The 13906-nt window shown below is 45.5% G+C and overlaps 1 protein-coding gene across 6 annotated transcripts in view; it reads right to left on the bottom strand.

Moving 5' to 3' along the window:
* Pank2 (pantothenate kinase 2) overlaps positions 1–6061 on the bottom strand; it is a 37478-nt gene extending 31417 nt beyond the window's left edge. The window contains exon 1 of one of the 6 annotated variants that reach the window (XM_052726059.1): positions 6043–6061. Coding sequence is in view for 4 of the 6 variants with exons in the window: in XM_052726060.1 (XP_052582020.1) it covers positions 5115–5367 (253 nt within the window). In the remaining 2 variants the exon portion in view is untranslated. Of the gene's footprint in view, positions 1–5114; positions 5435–6042 lie in introns of those variants that run through there. The other 5 variants (XM_052726060.1, XM_052726055.1, XM_052726057.1 and 2 more) reach the window with 5 other exon arrangements.
* Positions 6062–13906: the final 7845 nt, after the last annotated feature.

Below are 13906 nucleotides of genomic sequence, written 5' to 3'. Positions count from 1 at the left end.
AAAAGCTTTCCCTCCACAATACTAAGGGGGACTCTGACCCCAGTGTTCCCATACTTCCCACACACCTGTACATTTTACTGTGTTTATATTGCCAAAATGATGTTTTACTGTATGTCCTTATATCTCAAACAATTTTTTCAAGTTTCATTAAGCCTATTTTTCCACCTGGAAATTGAAAGGAGGGGGAAGATAGCTCAGTGAATGAAGACTTACGCTCTGAAAGCACAACTCCCTAGATTCCACATTAAAAAAAAAAAAAACCTCAGCATAGCCATCCATGCATTTAACCTCAATATGAGGGGATAAAAACCAGTGGGTCCCCAGAATTCACCGCCTACTCATCCTCGCTGATAGGGTAAGCTTCCTGTGGGTAAGAGACCCTGACTCAAGCAACCACACAGCAATAGAAGACACCTCAAGTCCTGCTCAGGACCATGTGTACATTTTGAGCACATGCACCCAAATTCTCACTTGCACGCACCACACACACACTCTCCCTCACACAAAAACCCGTACCTCACTGAATAATGAGACCTAAATAAAATACCTAGGGCACGGTGTCTAACAACCACCTAGAACCAACTCCTGTAACTTATCTTCTGACTTTCACGTATGCATGACAGCACATGTGCCCAAACACATACAACACTGTTATTTTTTCAGATTTATTTTATTATTTCATGTTTATGAATGTTTTGCTTGAATGTGTATAGGTGAGCTTCATGTGTACCTAGTGCCCTGAGAGTTCCAAAGAAGGCAGAGTCTCTGGGGCTGGAGTTACAGACAGTTGTGAACCACCATGTGGGTGCTAGGAGACCCTCTGCAAAAGCAACAATGCCCTTGACTGCTGAGCCAACTCTCCAGCCCAAATTAAATGTAATTTTAAAAATACTTTACATTTCTTACACAAGCCCCTCATCTCCCTTCTAGCAAGAAGTCTAGGATGAAACCAGTCTGGAAACAACACTGTTCAAGCAACACGTGGGCTAGACCATTACTATAAACCAGGATAACAAGTTACAAAACAAATTAGCTCCTACTAGTTTCAACTGCCTTAGAAAAGTAATATAAAGCCAGGCATGGTGGCACATGCCTTTAATCCCAGCACTCAGGAGGCAGAGGTTCCAGGACAACCAGGGCTATGTAGAGAGACCCTGTCTTTAAAAAAAAAGAAAAGAAAGAAAGAAAAGTATTAAAGACTATAAAACAAGGGTTTCTAACCTCTGATGGCTTTTCCAATAGAAATAATTATTTAGTTGTCAGTGAACTCTCTCAGAGCTAGGACTAAAGTACACTCTTGGAAGAGTTCAGCAGCCAACAAGCAGCATTCTCCATGTAGCAGGGTATCCCTGGGTAATACAGAAGATCAAATGGATGTAACCTTGTTTGAATCCTGGAGTGGTGGTCTTGCTTGTAATCTTAGCACTCAGGAAGCTGAGGTGGGAGAATCCACGAGTTCAAGGGTAGCCTGAGCTACACCTGAGACCATATCTCCAACAATAACAAAAAAATTGTTTCTTCAGCAGGCTCATTATCTGAAACACAGTTTTTCATGATTTATCAGACAATCAGAGAAAACAAAGAAAAGGAATATGGTCAGTATCGGACACCATATTAAAAAAATAAATAAGTCAGAGGCTGTCAGGATAGCTCAGCGGGTACAGACACCTGCTTCCAAACCTGACCCAGTTCAATCCCCAGGATTCACCTAGTAGGAGAAAACCAATTCCCACAGGTTGTCCTCTGAACTCCGCATATGTACCCTCACATGCACACATACAAATACCAACACACCAAAATAAATAAGTAAATAAATATAAAAATAAGTAAATAAATGCCTGTGGTTTGTTTAAACTTGGAAAAAAAAAAAAGAGGATGTAGCTCAGTGTGCAGAGTGCTTGCCTAACATGCAGAAAGCCTTGGGTTCAATCCCCAGCACCAGATAAAGCATACATAATGACAAAAATCTGTAATCCCAGCCTTCAGGAGGTAGAGGATCAGGTTCAAGGTCTTACAGCTAAGGATTAGCTTGGGAAACAAGAAACATGGCCCCCCAAAAATAAATAAACGCAACGTCTGTCTGCCTAGTGCCTTCAAAAAAGTTCTGAGACGACTTGAATATAACATACACAGCCCAATATTTTTCAGAATTGTCTTTGAATTGTTTGGATCTGAATGTCTTTTGTTTATAAGGCAGGGTTTTCTTTTGGTCTTTTCAAGACAGTGTTCCTCTCTGTAACCCTGGCTGTCCTGGCACTCACTCTGTAGACCAGGCTGGCCTTCAAACACACGGATCCACCTGACTCTATCTCCCAAGTGCTGTCGACTAAAAAGCATGGGCCACCACACCCAGCTAAGGCAGCTTCTTCAACACCTCTTCAGATTCTTTTTGTTTTGTTTTGAGACAGGGTTTCTCTGTGCAGCTGTCCTAGAACTGATTCTGTAGACCAGACTGGCCTTAAACTCAGAGATCTGTCTGCCTCTGCCTCCCGAGTGCTAGGATTAAAGGTGTGAACCACCTTTCCAATTCTTTTTTTTTTTTTTTTTTGGTTTTTCGAGACAGGGTTTCTCTGTGTAGCTTTGCGCCTTTCCTGGAACTCACTCGGTAGCCCAGGCTGGCCTCGAACTCACAGAGATCCGCCTGGCTCTGCCTCCCGAGTGCTGGGATTAAAGGCGTGCGCCACCACCGCCCGGCTCCAATTCTTATTCCAGCCACTGAAATGAGCCCTGAAATCTGTTCTCTCTACATCATTCATACATGAGAATGTGCAAGTACAAAGTAAAGTTCAAGTGTGTGCATGGGTGTAGCTCCTCGGGTGCCTTCTACTTTTTGAGACAGTGACTCTCATTGGCCTGAAACTTTGCCAAGTAGGCTAGGCTTAACTAGCCAATGAACTTCTAGGAATCTGCCTACATGACCATCACTGTATTACAGGCACATGCCACTGCATCCAGTTTTTTACCTAGGTTCTGGTGACTTCAACTTGGGTCCTCATACTTCTGAAGCAAGCAATTTATGGACCAAGCCATCTCCCCAGCCCCGTAGGTTATTTTTATGTTCAGTACTTGGTAGTCACAATTTTTTCCCTCAAGACAGCCTTGAACACAAAAGATCATGTTTGTGTTTGGCCTAAAGCAATGAAAAACAAAACCAAAAAAAATAGTAAGATAAACAATTCAGTAAAATAGAGCAGAAGCATAAAGGCTAAAATTCCTAAACTGCATTTATATTCCACCAGAGTCACCAATTGTCACTGGGCACCTTTTCTCTGATCAGTGAAACAGACTACCACCACATATCTCACAGGTGCTCTGAAGGCTGAATTGTGCTGGACCCACACAACTAATCCTAAATAATACTCCAAATACTGTGACGAGTGGCCACAAACAACCATCTACAAATGTTAAACCTCTAAAATTGACACTGATGTCAAATAATGTAATACAAGCCCACAAAAGAACTAATGTTTTTGTGTTGCTTAAAAATCAGGTAGGTGCCTGTAATTGCAGCATTTGGGAGGTAGACAAGGGGATCAGGAGTTCAAGGCCATCCTGTACTACATGAGACTGTCTCAAAACAACAAAACTCAGGTGCTTGGACTGGGGATATTATATATAGACCAGTGACAGAACATGTACCAGCAGCATATACAAAGCCCTGTTCTCAAACCCACTATTGGAAGAAAGAAAATGAAAGTCTAAGAAGAGCATGGTAGTGGTGCATCTGTAACCCCAGCACTAACGTGGCTGAAGCAGAAAGAATGTCCTGAGTATGAGGCCAATTTGGCTATACAGCAACTCCCTGTCTTAAATAAAAAGCAAGCAGAGGCTGCAGAGATGGCTCAGCAAGTAAGAGGACTGGCTGCTCTTCCAGAAGACCAGAGTTCAATTCCCAGCACCCACATGGCAGCTCACAACTGTCTGCAATCCAGCTCCAAGGGATCTGACACCCTCACACAGACATGCAAGCAGAACACCAATGCACATAAAAATAAATAAAATAAAAATAAAAACAAAAAAAACCAGGTACATCAGGGTCAGTGAGATGGCTCAGCGGGTGACTGCCCTCCATCCCCAGGACTAGGGAAAGTTGTCCTGTGATACAGAGTACACACACACACACACATTCACATGACAAATAAAATAAAAAAATTTAAATCATGTAAACGTCTTTACAACAGAAATAGCTTGAAAGGTTGTTTTCCTTTTTTTTTTTTAAAGACAGGGTCTTAAACTTCAGATCCCTCTGCCTTCACCTCCCAAGCAGCCGATATTATCAAATCTCTTGTAAGGTGAGAATGAATATATCTATATCTCGAAAACTCCCCAAACTTTCCATGACAAAACAGAGCTCCATCCAATCACTCAAATCACCGATAAAAGCAACTGGGCAGTTGGGCTGGGCAGACTATCCAACACAGACCTCACAGGCCACTTTCCGTAACTCTCAGCCTGCATTAGTCATATAGTAATCTGACAACCAAGTCTTAACCACATGTAAAACACAGCTATGCTGTTAAGTTCCTATTACGGTATCAGGACAACCGACACTTTAAGCAGTAGTAATGGCTGCTGGACAACAGTCTTGAAGGAGAGAAAGTACACAAGGCAAAACAAAACAAAACCACAAACTGGTAAAAGTGAGAAACCGATTCTCTAGAAAGAGTAACTCCCTAGGCAAAACTGAGGAGCAAGTCGACACCCCTCCAAAGAAAAGGCCTTAATGCACAGAATGCTCCAGCTGAAACCGAAATTCCTGGGAACTGGAGGAAGGAAAATGGGGGAAACCTCTGGGTGCGAGATGACCTGAATTCTCTCGGGAAGAAAAGCAAGCAAGAGGCGTACCGAGCCGAGTCGAATTTTAGGCCCGTGGCGCTTCCAGGAGGGGACAGTTAACCACTTTCTAGTGAGCTCGAAATCGCCAAATAAAAGGCTTAGTTTGTGAACGCGACTGGGGAGCCAAAGGGTCGGGGAGAGGAGGCGCCTTCTCAGGAAGAAAACGGAGACGTTCTCAGGAAAAGAACGCCCCAGGAGGTGGGGAGAGGGGAAGTGGCGGGGACCCCACGCGCGGGCACCGCTCGCGCGCACCAACGACGGCCAGCCGGGGCACTTACGCGGCCGCCTCTTCCGGAGGCCCTCGCCGCGCGGGCGGGCGGCCGAGGCGGTGCCGCTGAGGGAGCCAGGCCGCTCCCGTCTCACGCCCTCCGCCGCCCCGGACCCCGGCGGCGCCGCGCTACTCGCCCGGCGCCTGAGCGGCTCCCGCCTTCGCGCCTCGGCGTCCGCGGACGTCGACTCGCCGGCCGCGGCTGAGGTGGCGGCATCCCTGCCCTGGCGCTCCATAGGCGCGCCGAGCCGGCCCGCTCCCATCCGCAGCAGCCGCTGCTGCCGCCCGAGCCAGCCCCCCAGCGCCGCCTCGCTGTCTTCGCGCAGCCGGCGGAGCGCAGGCGCACGCGGGCTGCCGCCTCTTCCGTTGCGCCAACGTGCAGCGAGCCAATCCGAGCCGAGTGCCGGCGAGTGACAGGGCTGTCGTCCAATCGGCTCCCCGACTCGAGCCGAAGGGCCCGCGCTGCCACCCAATGACAGGCTTTCCGGACAACTAAGTGGAGCAGGTAGGGAGCGATGGCGGCGACGCCCCGACGATTCGAGCGAGGGGCGCCCCCTCCTGCGCATCCACGGGAAGGGTGGCCGGTCGGCTCCCCTTCCTCCCTAGAACTCTCCCGGGACGTCGCCTAGTCTCTCCTCGCTGCCGGGTGCCGGCGCTCGTGAATCGCGCCTTCCTTCGGCCCAGTAGAGCCTCCGAAGCCACTAGTAGCCAGTGTTAGCAGAAGGAAGGACTTTGAGCCGAGACTAACCTTAGCTTTTGTCTCTGGGTCTAGTTCTGTAGCTGCAGTAGGGGCCCCACAACCATCCGTACTGTACAGGCACCGTCTCTTTGTGTTTGGGCTACTACCCTTCATTCCCGGTACCAGAAGGAATGAAAAGACTGGGGTTGGTCTCCATGGCAACTGGCGGGAGGAGGTGGATTCTAAATCCTTCGCTTACCTCCTGTCTGAAGAAGGCTGTGTGAACTGTGTGAAGGCCTGGAAGCTGGGTTGGCGCTCGCGCGCGCGCGCGCGTGTGTGCTTTTTGCGTGTGTGTGTGTGTGTGTGTGTGTGTGTGAGAGAGAGAGAGAGAGAGAGCTGTGTGTGTGTGAGCTTTTTGCATGCCTGTGTCCCAGGTGCGTCCTAATGTTCGCTGAGGACAGAAAAGGCCGAGGGATTCACCATAAGGGTCCCAGGTACCTAACCCCTGCCCTCTGCAAAAATAGCAAGTGCTCTTAATCACTGAACAGTAGCTCCAGCCCCCTGGGTTGTCTTTTTGCAGAAGACAGGGATCATGAGGTCCACTCATACCAAAGGCTCTTCCCAACATCCCCCACTACCAAAGGCTGCCTTGACCCCCAAAGTATCCCCACCCAGCTATACCCCTAAGAGAGTCCTTCAATTTTAAGTGACTGGGGCTTTCTCACAATTTCCTAGTGCCTTTTCCGAGAGGCGATAGTGTCCCCTGAGTAACAGCCCCCTTACCTTCACTTCCTCCATCATTAATAGTACCAGGCTGAGCTTCTTTTGTGTCTGTCGAATACTGCTCCCATATTCACTCCAAACTAGTTCCCCACGGTGTAGGATTAACTCTGGAAACCGTATTTCGTAACTTGAAATTCCAGCTCCTGCAGGAAAACACTCCGTACAGATCTAACAAGAATCAAGAACACCCATAGCAGAGCTGGAGAGACAGTTAAGAGCAGAGGACCAGGATTTGGTTCCCAGCACCCACATGGCGCTCACACCCTTCAGTAACTCCAGGGGATTTCACTCTCCTACGCCCCCCTGGAGTACCAGGCACCCACATGCTGATAGTAAGATGATGCATGCTGCCAAGACACCCTGTCTCTGTCCCATGTGTAGCCACCATGCCAACCCAAAGCACTGGGCTAGGGCCTGAAAAGAGCTCCTTCCAGACTTTAGGCATCACCACTAGAATCTTCAGACATAATTGGAATTCTGAATTATGTGCAACCAATAAAGACGAGACGTAGATGAGACACAGTAAGAGCCATCAAAGCCATACTACTGAACATAGCATGCCCCCTTCCTCCTGATCATCCAGCTGGTGGTGTTCATTGGATCTACAAGCCAGAAGTGCTTGCTATCACAGAGGAAACTGCATTCTTGCTTCCAGTGTTGTGTGCAGATTGGTTATCGGACTGTTGCCTCCATGCTGGCTTCATCTGTGGCAATGGAACACACCTCCCCACTCGCTGATAAGGTTAAGGCCTTCTTAGCTAATCCAGCTACTTTTGTGACTGCTGCCCCTGTGGCAACAGCTATCGCTGCTGCTCTTGCTTCTGCGGCCTCACCCAAAATTGAAGCCAAGGGAGAGTCTGAGGAGTCAGGCATGATTTTGGGATTTTGACTAATTACAAAGTCTCGACCAATTCAGCCAGCTTTATTTGTAAATTATGGAAATCAAGACTTAGATTTGGGTGATGAGGCAATTATCTAAAAACACATAGATTTAAAAAATGACAGAGAACTGGGGATATAGCCCCATTAGGGAGTGCTTGCTCGTCGTAGGGAAGCCTTGGATTCAGGCTCCCATCTTGGGAGAAGGAGAAGTTAAGCTATTCTCTGCCTTTGTAATTAAAAGAAGGCACAGATTGGAGCCAAACATGGTGGTCCATGCCTGTAATTGCAGCACTCAGGAGGCTCCTAAGTTCAAGGCTATCCTGGGCTATATAGGAAAACTGTCTCAAGAAGAAAAGGAACAGCACAGATTGAAGTTTCAATAAATTACTAAAACCCCTAGGTTTTTGAAACAGCCAGTTTTTTTAACTACATGGTTCTGGTGGCCTCAAACTCACTAGGTAGAACAGGCTAGCCTTGAAATTGCAATGCTCCTACCTCAGCCTCCTAGAGCTGGAGTGTGTGTGTACCACCATGCTCAACTTTGTCTCATATTTCTCAACATTCACATTGTTTATATTTGTGAACTTGCTGACAATCTATGGTATCATCAGATTTAATGACAACAAAATAGGATGTTTGCTGTGGGATGTTCTGTATGGCAAATGTGTTGTTGATTAGTCAATAAATAAAACACTGATTGGCCAGTGGCTAGGCAGGAAGTGTAGGCGGGACAAGGAGGAAAATAAAGCTGGGAAGTGGAAGGCTGAGTCAGAGACACTGCCAGCCGCCACGATGAGAAACAGCATGTGAGATGCCGGTAAGCCACGAGCCATGTGGCAAGGTATAGATTAATAGAAATGGATTAATTTAAGCTGTAAGAACAGTTAGCAAGAAGCCTGCCATGGCCATACAGTTTGTAACCAATATAAGTCTTTGTATTTACTTGGTCGGGTCTGAGCGGCTGTGGGACTGGCAGGTGAGAGAGATTTGTCTAGACTGTGGGCCAGGCAGGAAAACTCTAGCTACAGATGTTTATAATCTTAAATCAAAAATGCAAATTGTTGGGCATGGTGACACATAACCTGTAATCAATCCTGGCACTTGGGAGGCAGAGATGGGTAGATCTCTGTGAGTCTGAGGCCACCCTGGGCCACATAGTGACATCCTGTTTCAAAAAGAAAAAAGAAAAGAAAGAGACAAAGAATGTGTACTAAGTTCAGAGGCTGAGGTCTATCTCAGTGGGACTTGCCTAATATTCCCAAGGCCCTGAATCCTCAGCACTGCAATTACTAATTAGTTAAGTATTTTGGTTTTTTTCTTTTCTTTTTTCTTTCTCTCTCTCTCTCTTTCTTTCTTTTTTTTTTCACAAGGTTTCTCTGTGTAGCCCTGGCTGTCCTAGAACTCACTCTGTAGCCCAGGCTGGCCCCGAACTCAGTACTCTGCTTGCCTCTGCCTCCCAAGAGCTGAAATCGAAGGGGTGCACCGCCGCCACTGCTGCCACGGCCACTACCATCCCCACCTGGCACTAATTAGATAACTAAATTGAGTAGGGCTAGACACAGTGGTGCACACCTGGAGTCCTCGCACTTGGGAGGCAGGAGGATCAGGAGTTAAGGCAGGTAGTCTCCCTTATGTAGCTGGAGGCCAGTCTTTTTGATATTAATATAAAATATGAGGAAGATGACCGCTACTTTGGGGGGAAGCAGAAAGGGAAACAGAGGCCTCTAGGAGATTAGTAACTTTTTTTTTTTATTATTATGGGGGCATGTGCCTGTGCCATAGTGCCCGCATGGAAATCGGAGGATGAATTTATGGAGTCACTTCTCTCCATCTTTTATGTCCCAGGAATTAAACTCAGGTCATAGGCTTCCAAGGCAGATGCTTTGCCCACTGGCCTGTGAGACTGGTAATATTTCTTGGTCTGAGTGGTTGCATGTGTTTACTATGTAATATTTCATCAAGTGTTCATTTGTGATTTGTGTAATAGTCTCTGTGTTAACATTTTTAAAAAGAGAAGTTGAGTATTAGCAATGGAATAAACAAACCTATGATTAAGCATAGCTGTTTACCTCCAAAAAGTAAAATGAAATTAGCAAGTAAGAGCTGGGCAGGGCAGTGGTGGCACACACCTTTAATCCCAGCATTCAGGAGGCAGAGGTAGGGGGATCTCTGAGTTCCAGGACAGCCAGAACTGTTACACAGAGAAATCCTGTCTTGACAAAAAAAAAAAAAAAAAAAAAAAAAAAAAAAAAAAAAAGCAATACGTTTCCCTTCTCTGTGGTTAGGATGGGTTTTTTGGAGAGAACAGTATTGTGGTTTTTATCACTCTCGGTCTCCCTTAGTTTTCTGTTGTACAACCCAGAGCAAGCAGCACTGGGCACTTGGTAAACCCTTCAGAGGAACTGACCAAATTCCAAAAGAAGCGATTTGATAAGCTAGAGCTACTTCTGTGCTGAAACACCATATTAGTTGTTTATTGCTAGGTTAAAGGAATGTTTAAACAAACTGTCAGTGACTCTCAGTTTCTCTGAGTAAGGAAATTAGGAGTAACTTAGCTGGCAGGTTCAGTCTTAGGGTCTTTTAAAGGTACAGTTGGGCTAGAAAGATGACTTAGTGGTTAAGAGCATTTGTTGATCTTGCAGAGGACCAGGGTTGTTTCTAGCACCTATGTGGTAGTTCACAACCATCCATAACTAATTCCAGAGGATGGAACACTCTTATGACCTCTGCAGGCATCAGGCACACCCATGGTACACAGACAGACATGCAGGCAAAACACCCATACACATAAAATTAAGAGTAAGTACTGTCAATGAAAACAGGCTGGCAAGGTAGTACTGGTGATTCACAGGAGGCCTCAACTCAAAGTGTGGGCCTCTCTAGTGTTACTGAATTGCCCTCACAACATAGCAACTGGCTTTCTCCAGAGCTAGTGTTCTGTGAGAAAACAGGCAGAGGTGACAGTGTCTTCTGTGACATAAGCTGGAAGGTCATACTCCATTATCTATGCAATATCCTGTTACTGAACAGGCCAGCTATATGGATTGTATCACACAAAACTACCAGCGAAGAGAGAACTCTTAGAAGCACCTTAGAGCCCACAATCTGCGCTGGGCTTCCTAATCTCTCTTCTAAGAGTGATCAGACAAACCTCTGAGTTTCCACTGAATTTCCTTGCAGCTAAATTAGAACATCATTGTGGAGTAAAAGATGATATTGTCTTAATTACTGTTTGTTAGAACCAAAGCAGCATTCTCCAAAACAGCAGTGCTGGGGACAATGTCCTAAACAGAAGGACTTTGGCTTGGGTAAGCAGAAGCCTAAAGACCCTTATCTTTCTGCCCAAATAAACCCTTCTCTCCATAAGTTTCCTTGGTCCTGCTGTTTTATCATAATGGGAAAGGAATACAGGGTTCCTCGTCATTTCTAGACCCTTCTACAGATAGAATGTATGCACACACAAATATTCATGTGTGTATGTGGTGGAGTGTATGTGTAAGCATGTATGTATGTGGTGGAGTGTATGTGTAAGCATATACATGGGGACAGGGAGGCTGAAGTAGACCTTGGATGTCTTTCCTCAACTGAGCTCCACATTTGTTTGGTTTTTGCGACAGTCTCTCACTGAACCTGAAACTCACCGATTCAGCTTGGCTGGCCAGCCAATGAGCTTCAGAGATCCACCTGTCTCCACCTCAACCCCAAGGCAAGGGGGATAGAGACGCAACACCATGTCCTGCTTTTTCTGTGTGTTCTAGGGATCTGAACTCGGTCCTTACGCCTGCATTACAGGCACTTTACTGACTAGGCCATCTTGGAGGCCCCAGACTCCATTTTTTAAAATTTTTTAATTTTTATTTATTTATTTATTTATTTATTTTGGTTTTGCAAGCCAGGGCTTCTCTGTATAACAGTCCTGGCTGTCCTGGAATTCACTCTGTAGTCCAGGCTGACATCAAACTCACAGAGATCCGCCTGCCTCTGCCTCCCGAGTGCTGGAACTAAAGGTGTGCGCCACCACCGCCTGGCGAAGGCCTGTACTCTTAAACTGTGGGCCACAATCACCCTCCTCTCCTGAAGCGGCCTTCACTGGGTATTTTGTCACAGCAAGAAAAGTAACTAATGTGCAAAGCTGGTGTCGAGTGAAGAAGCAGTGCTGTGATCAATCTGACTGTGTGGTTCACAGGCTTTGGGCCTGGCTTGCAAGAGGAGTGAGGATGAGTTTGGAACTTCTATCTAGAAAAGCTCCAGAATGCTGTAAGCAGAGAGTGATGGGCCACGATGGTAGGAGTTTGGACAGTAGCATGCTGAGAGATGTATGGACAGTGGAGGCTCACAGCTCATGAGGTTTCAGCAGGGATGAAAACTCCCTGGGGCTGGGCACAGACTCCATTTTGGAATAGAAAAACACATCATAAACTTATGCTAGTGTTTCCCCATTCATTTTCATAGTTGCTGACTTTCACTGTATTTGACTTTTATTTCTCTTTTATCTCACCCTAAACTTCAAGTTCTAACAACATTAGCACTTATCTTGTTTATCAATAAATAGGTAATGGTTTCAGAATTAAAATATTAATATTATTTGCAGTTCTTTGCATCCTTAGGACATACCACAGAGAGGATTGTTATATTTGAACGTCACTTGAATTTATTCCTCTTCATGGAGATCAGCAATCAACACAAAATTGTTTTCTATTTCAACTCAATTCAATTTGATAAGGATTTGATGTTTAAATTTAGTTCTGGGAATGCAACTCAGTTGGAGGAGTGCTTGCCTAGCATGCCTAAAGCCCTGGGTTAGATTCCCAGCACCACACATATCAGGCATGGTGGAGCACATCTGTAATCCCAGTACTTGAGAGATAGAGGCAAGAGGCTCAGAAGTTCAATGTCATTGTCTACTATATAGTGAGTTCAAGGCCAGCCTGGTATACATGAGCTCCTGTTTCAATAAATAAATGAATAAATAAATATATAAATAAGTAAACAATATTTAAATTTAGTTTTATAATTATGTAGAATAGTAACATGGATTCCAACATAAAATCAATATAGAAGTATTATATTCAGAGAAGCCCAGTTTCCAGACTCCCTCCTTCTCTCTCTTTATAGAAAATTACTAAGGTTAGGATGTGGTTTGTTCCCCAAAGATTCCTGTATTAGAAGCTTGGCCCCTAGGGTGACAGTATTAGGAAGCTGTGAGACCTTTAACAGATGGAGCCAAGCTGAGATTGTAAGTGGATCCCTTTCACCATCATCATCTCTACCTCCCTGCATCTCTACCACGTGATGATGGCTCTTGCTCCCACCGCTATTGTTTGTCTGACACAAATTGATGCAGCCTTCCGAAAAGCCTTCCGAAAGCCTCTGGGCCAGAGGACCCAGCTAACCTGCACCTGAAATCTTAACCCATAAAAACTATTGAGGTACTAATTGTGGTGTTTTGGGGTTTTTTTTTAAGGGGGAAGTTGGCATAATTTCCAGTGCTGTAGTACTTACAGGTACACCTCTACTATGGTTTGAATGAGCATCCCATAAAGGCTGAGGTATTAAAGCCTTGTGCCTGATGTGTTAGTTAGGTAGCTTCTCACTGCTGGGGTAAATAAGAGAAATAGTTTACAAGAAGGTGATTGGTGATGTTGCTCTGTAGGCTGTGAATGTGTTGTTCCCATTGGTTGATAAATAAAACGCTGATTGGCCAGTAGCCAGGCAGGAAGTATAGGCGGGATAAACAGACAAGGAGAATTTTGGGGAAGAGGAAGGCTGTGTCAGGAGTCGCCAACCAGACACAGAGGAAGCAAGATGTAAGGACAGAACTAAAAAAGGTACCAAGCCACTTTGCTAAACATAAATAAGAATTATGGATTAATTTAAGTGTAAGAGCTAGTCAATAATAAGCCTGAGCTAATGGCTAAGAAATTTTAATTAATATAAGCTTCTGAGTGATAATTTTATAAGTGGGCTGCAGAACTGTGGGGACTTGGCAGGACCCAGAGAGAAACTTTCCAACTACAAGAAGGAATGATTTATTTTGACTTTTGGTTTTAGAGATCTCAGTCTAAGCATGGGTGGATCCATTGCTTTGAACAGGAGACACGACAGAATGTCAAGTTACGGGGAAAACATGTGCCTTAGGGAAGCCAAAATGAGCATGCCTGTCTTCCTCCTCCCACTTTATTCCCACAGGTTCCAGCCTACTGAACGGTGAAGCCAGTGCTTCAGGCTTCTCCCTTGTTAAGCCTCTTGGAAACACCCGTACAAACTGGTGGCTGATCTTCATTGTCAACTCCAATAGGTTGGAACATCCTGTGGTAGTCTGGATGTAATTGGCCCCCATAAGCTCATAGGGAGTGGCACTGTTGGGAGGTGTGACTTTGTTGGAGTAGATGTGGCCTTGTTGGAGGAAGTGTATCATTGTGAAGGTGGGCTTTGAGGTCCCATATATGTTCAAATCA

The sequence above is a fragment of the Peromyscus californicus genome, unplaced genomic scaffold (assembly GCF_007827085.1).
Source record: "Peromyscus californicus insignis strain IS unplaced genomic scaffold, ASM782708v3 Scaffold_7__1_contigs__length_154581171, whole genome shotgun sequence".
NCBI classification, from domain to species: Eukaryota; Metazoa; Chordata; class Mammalia; order Rodentia; family Cricetidae; genus Peromyscus; species Peromyscus californicus.
Note: the sequence above shows the minus strand (reverse complement) of the source record. Positions and strands in the feature narration are given on the sequence as shown.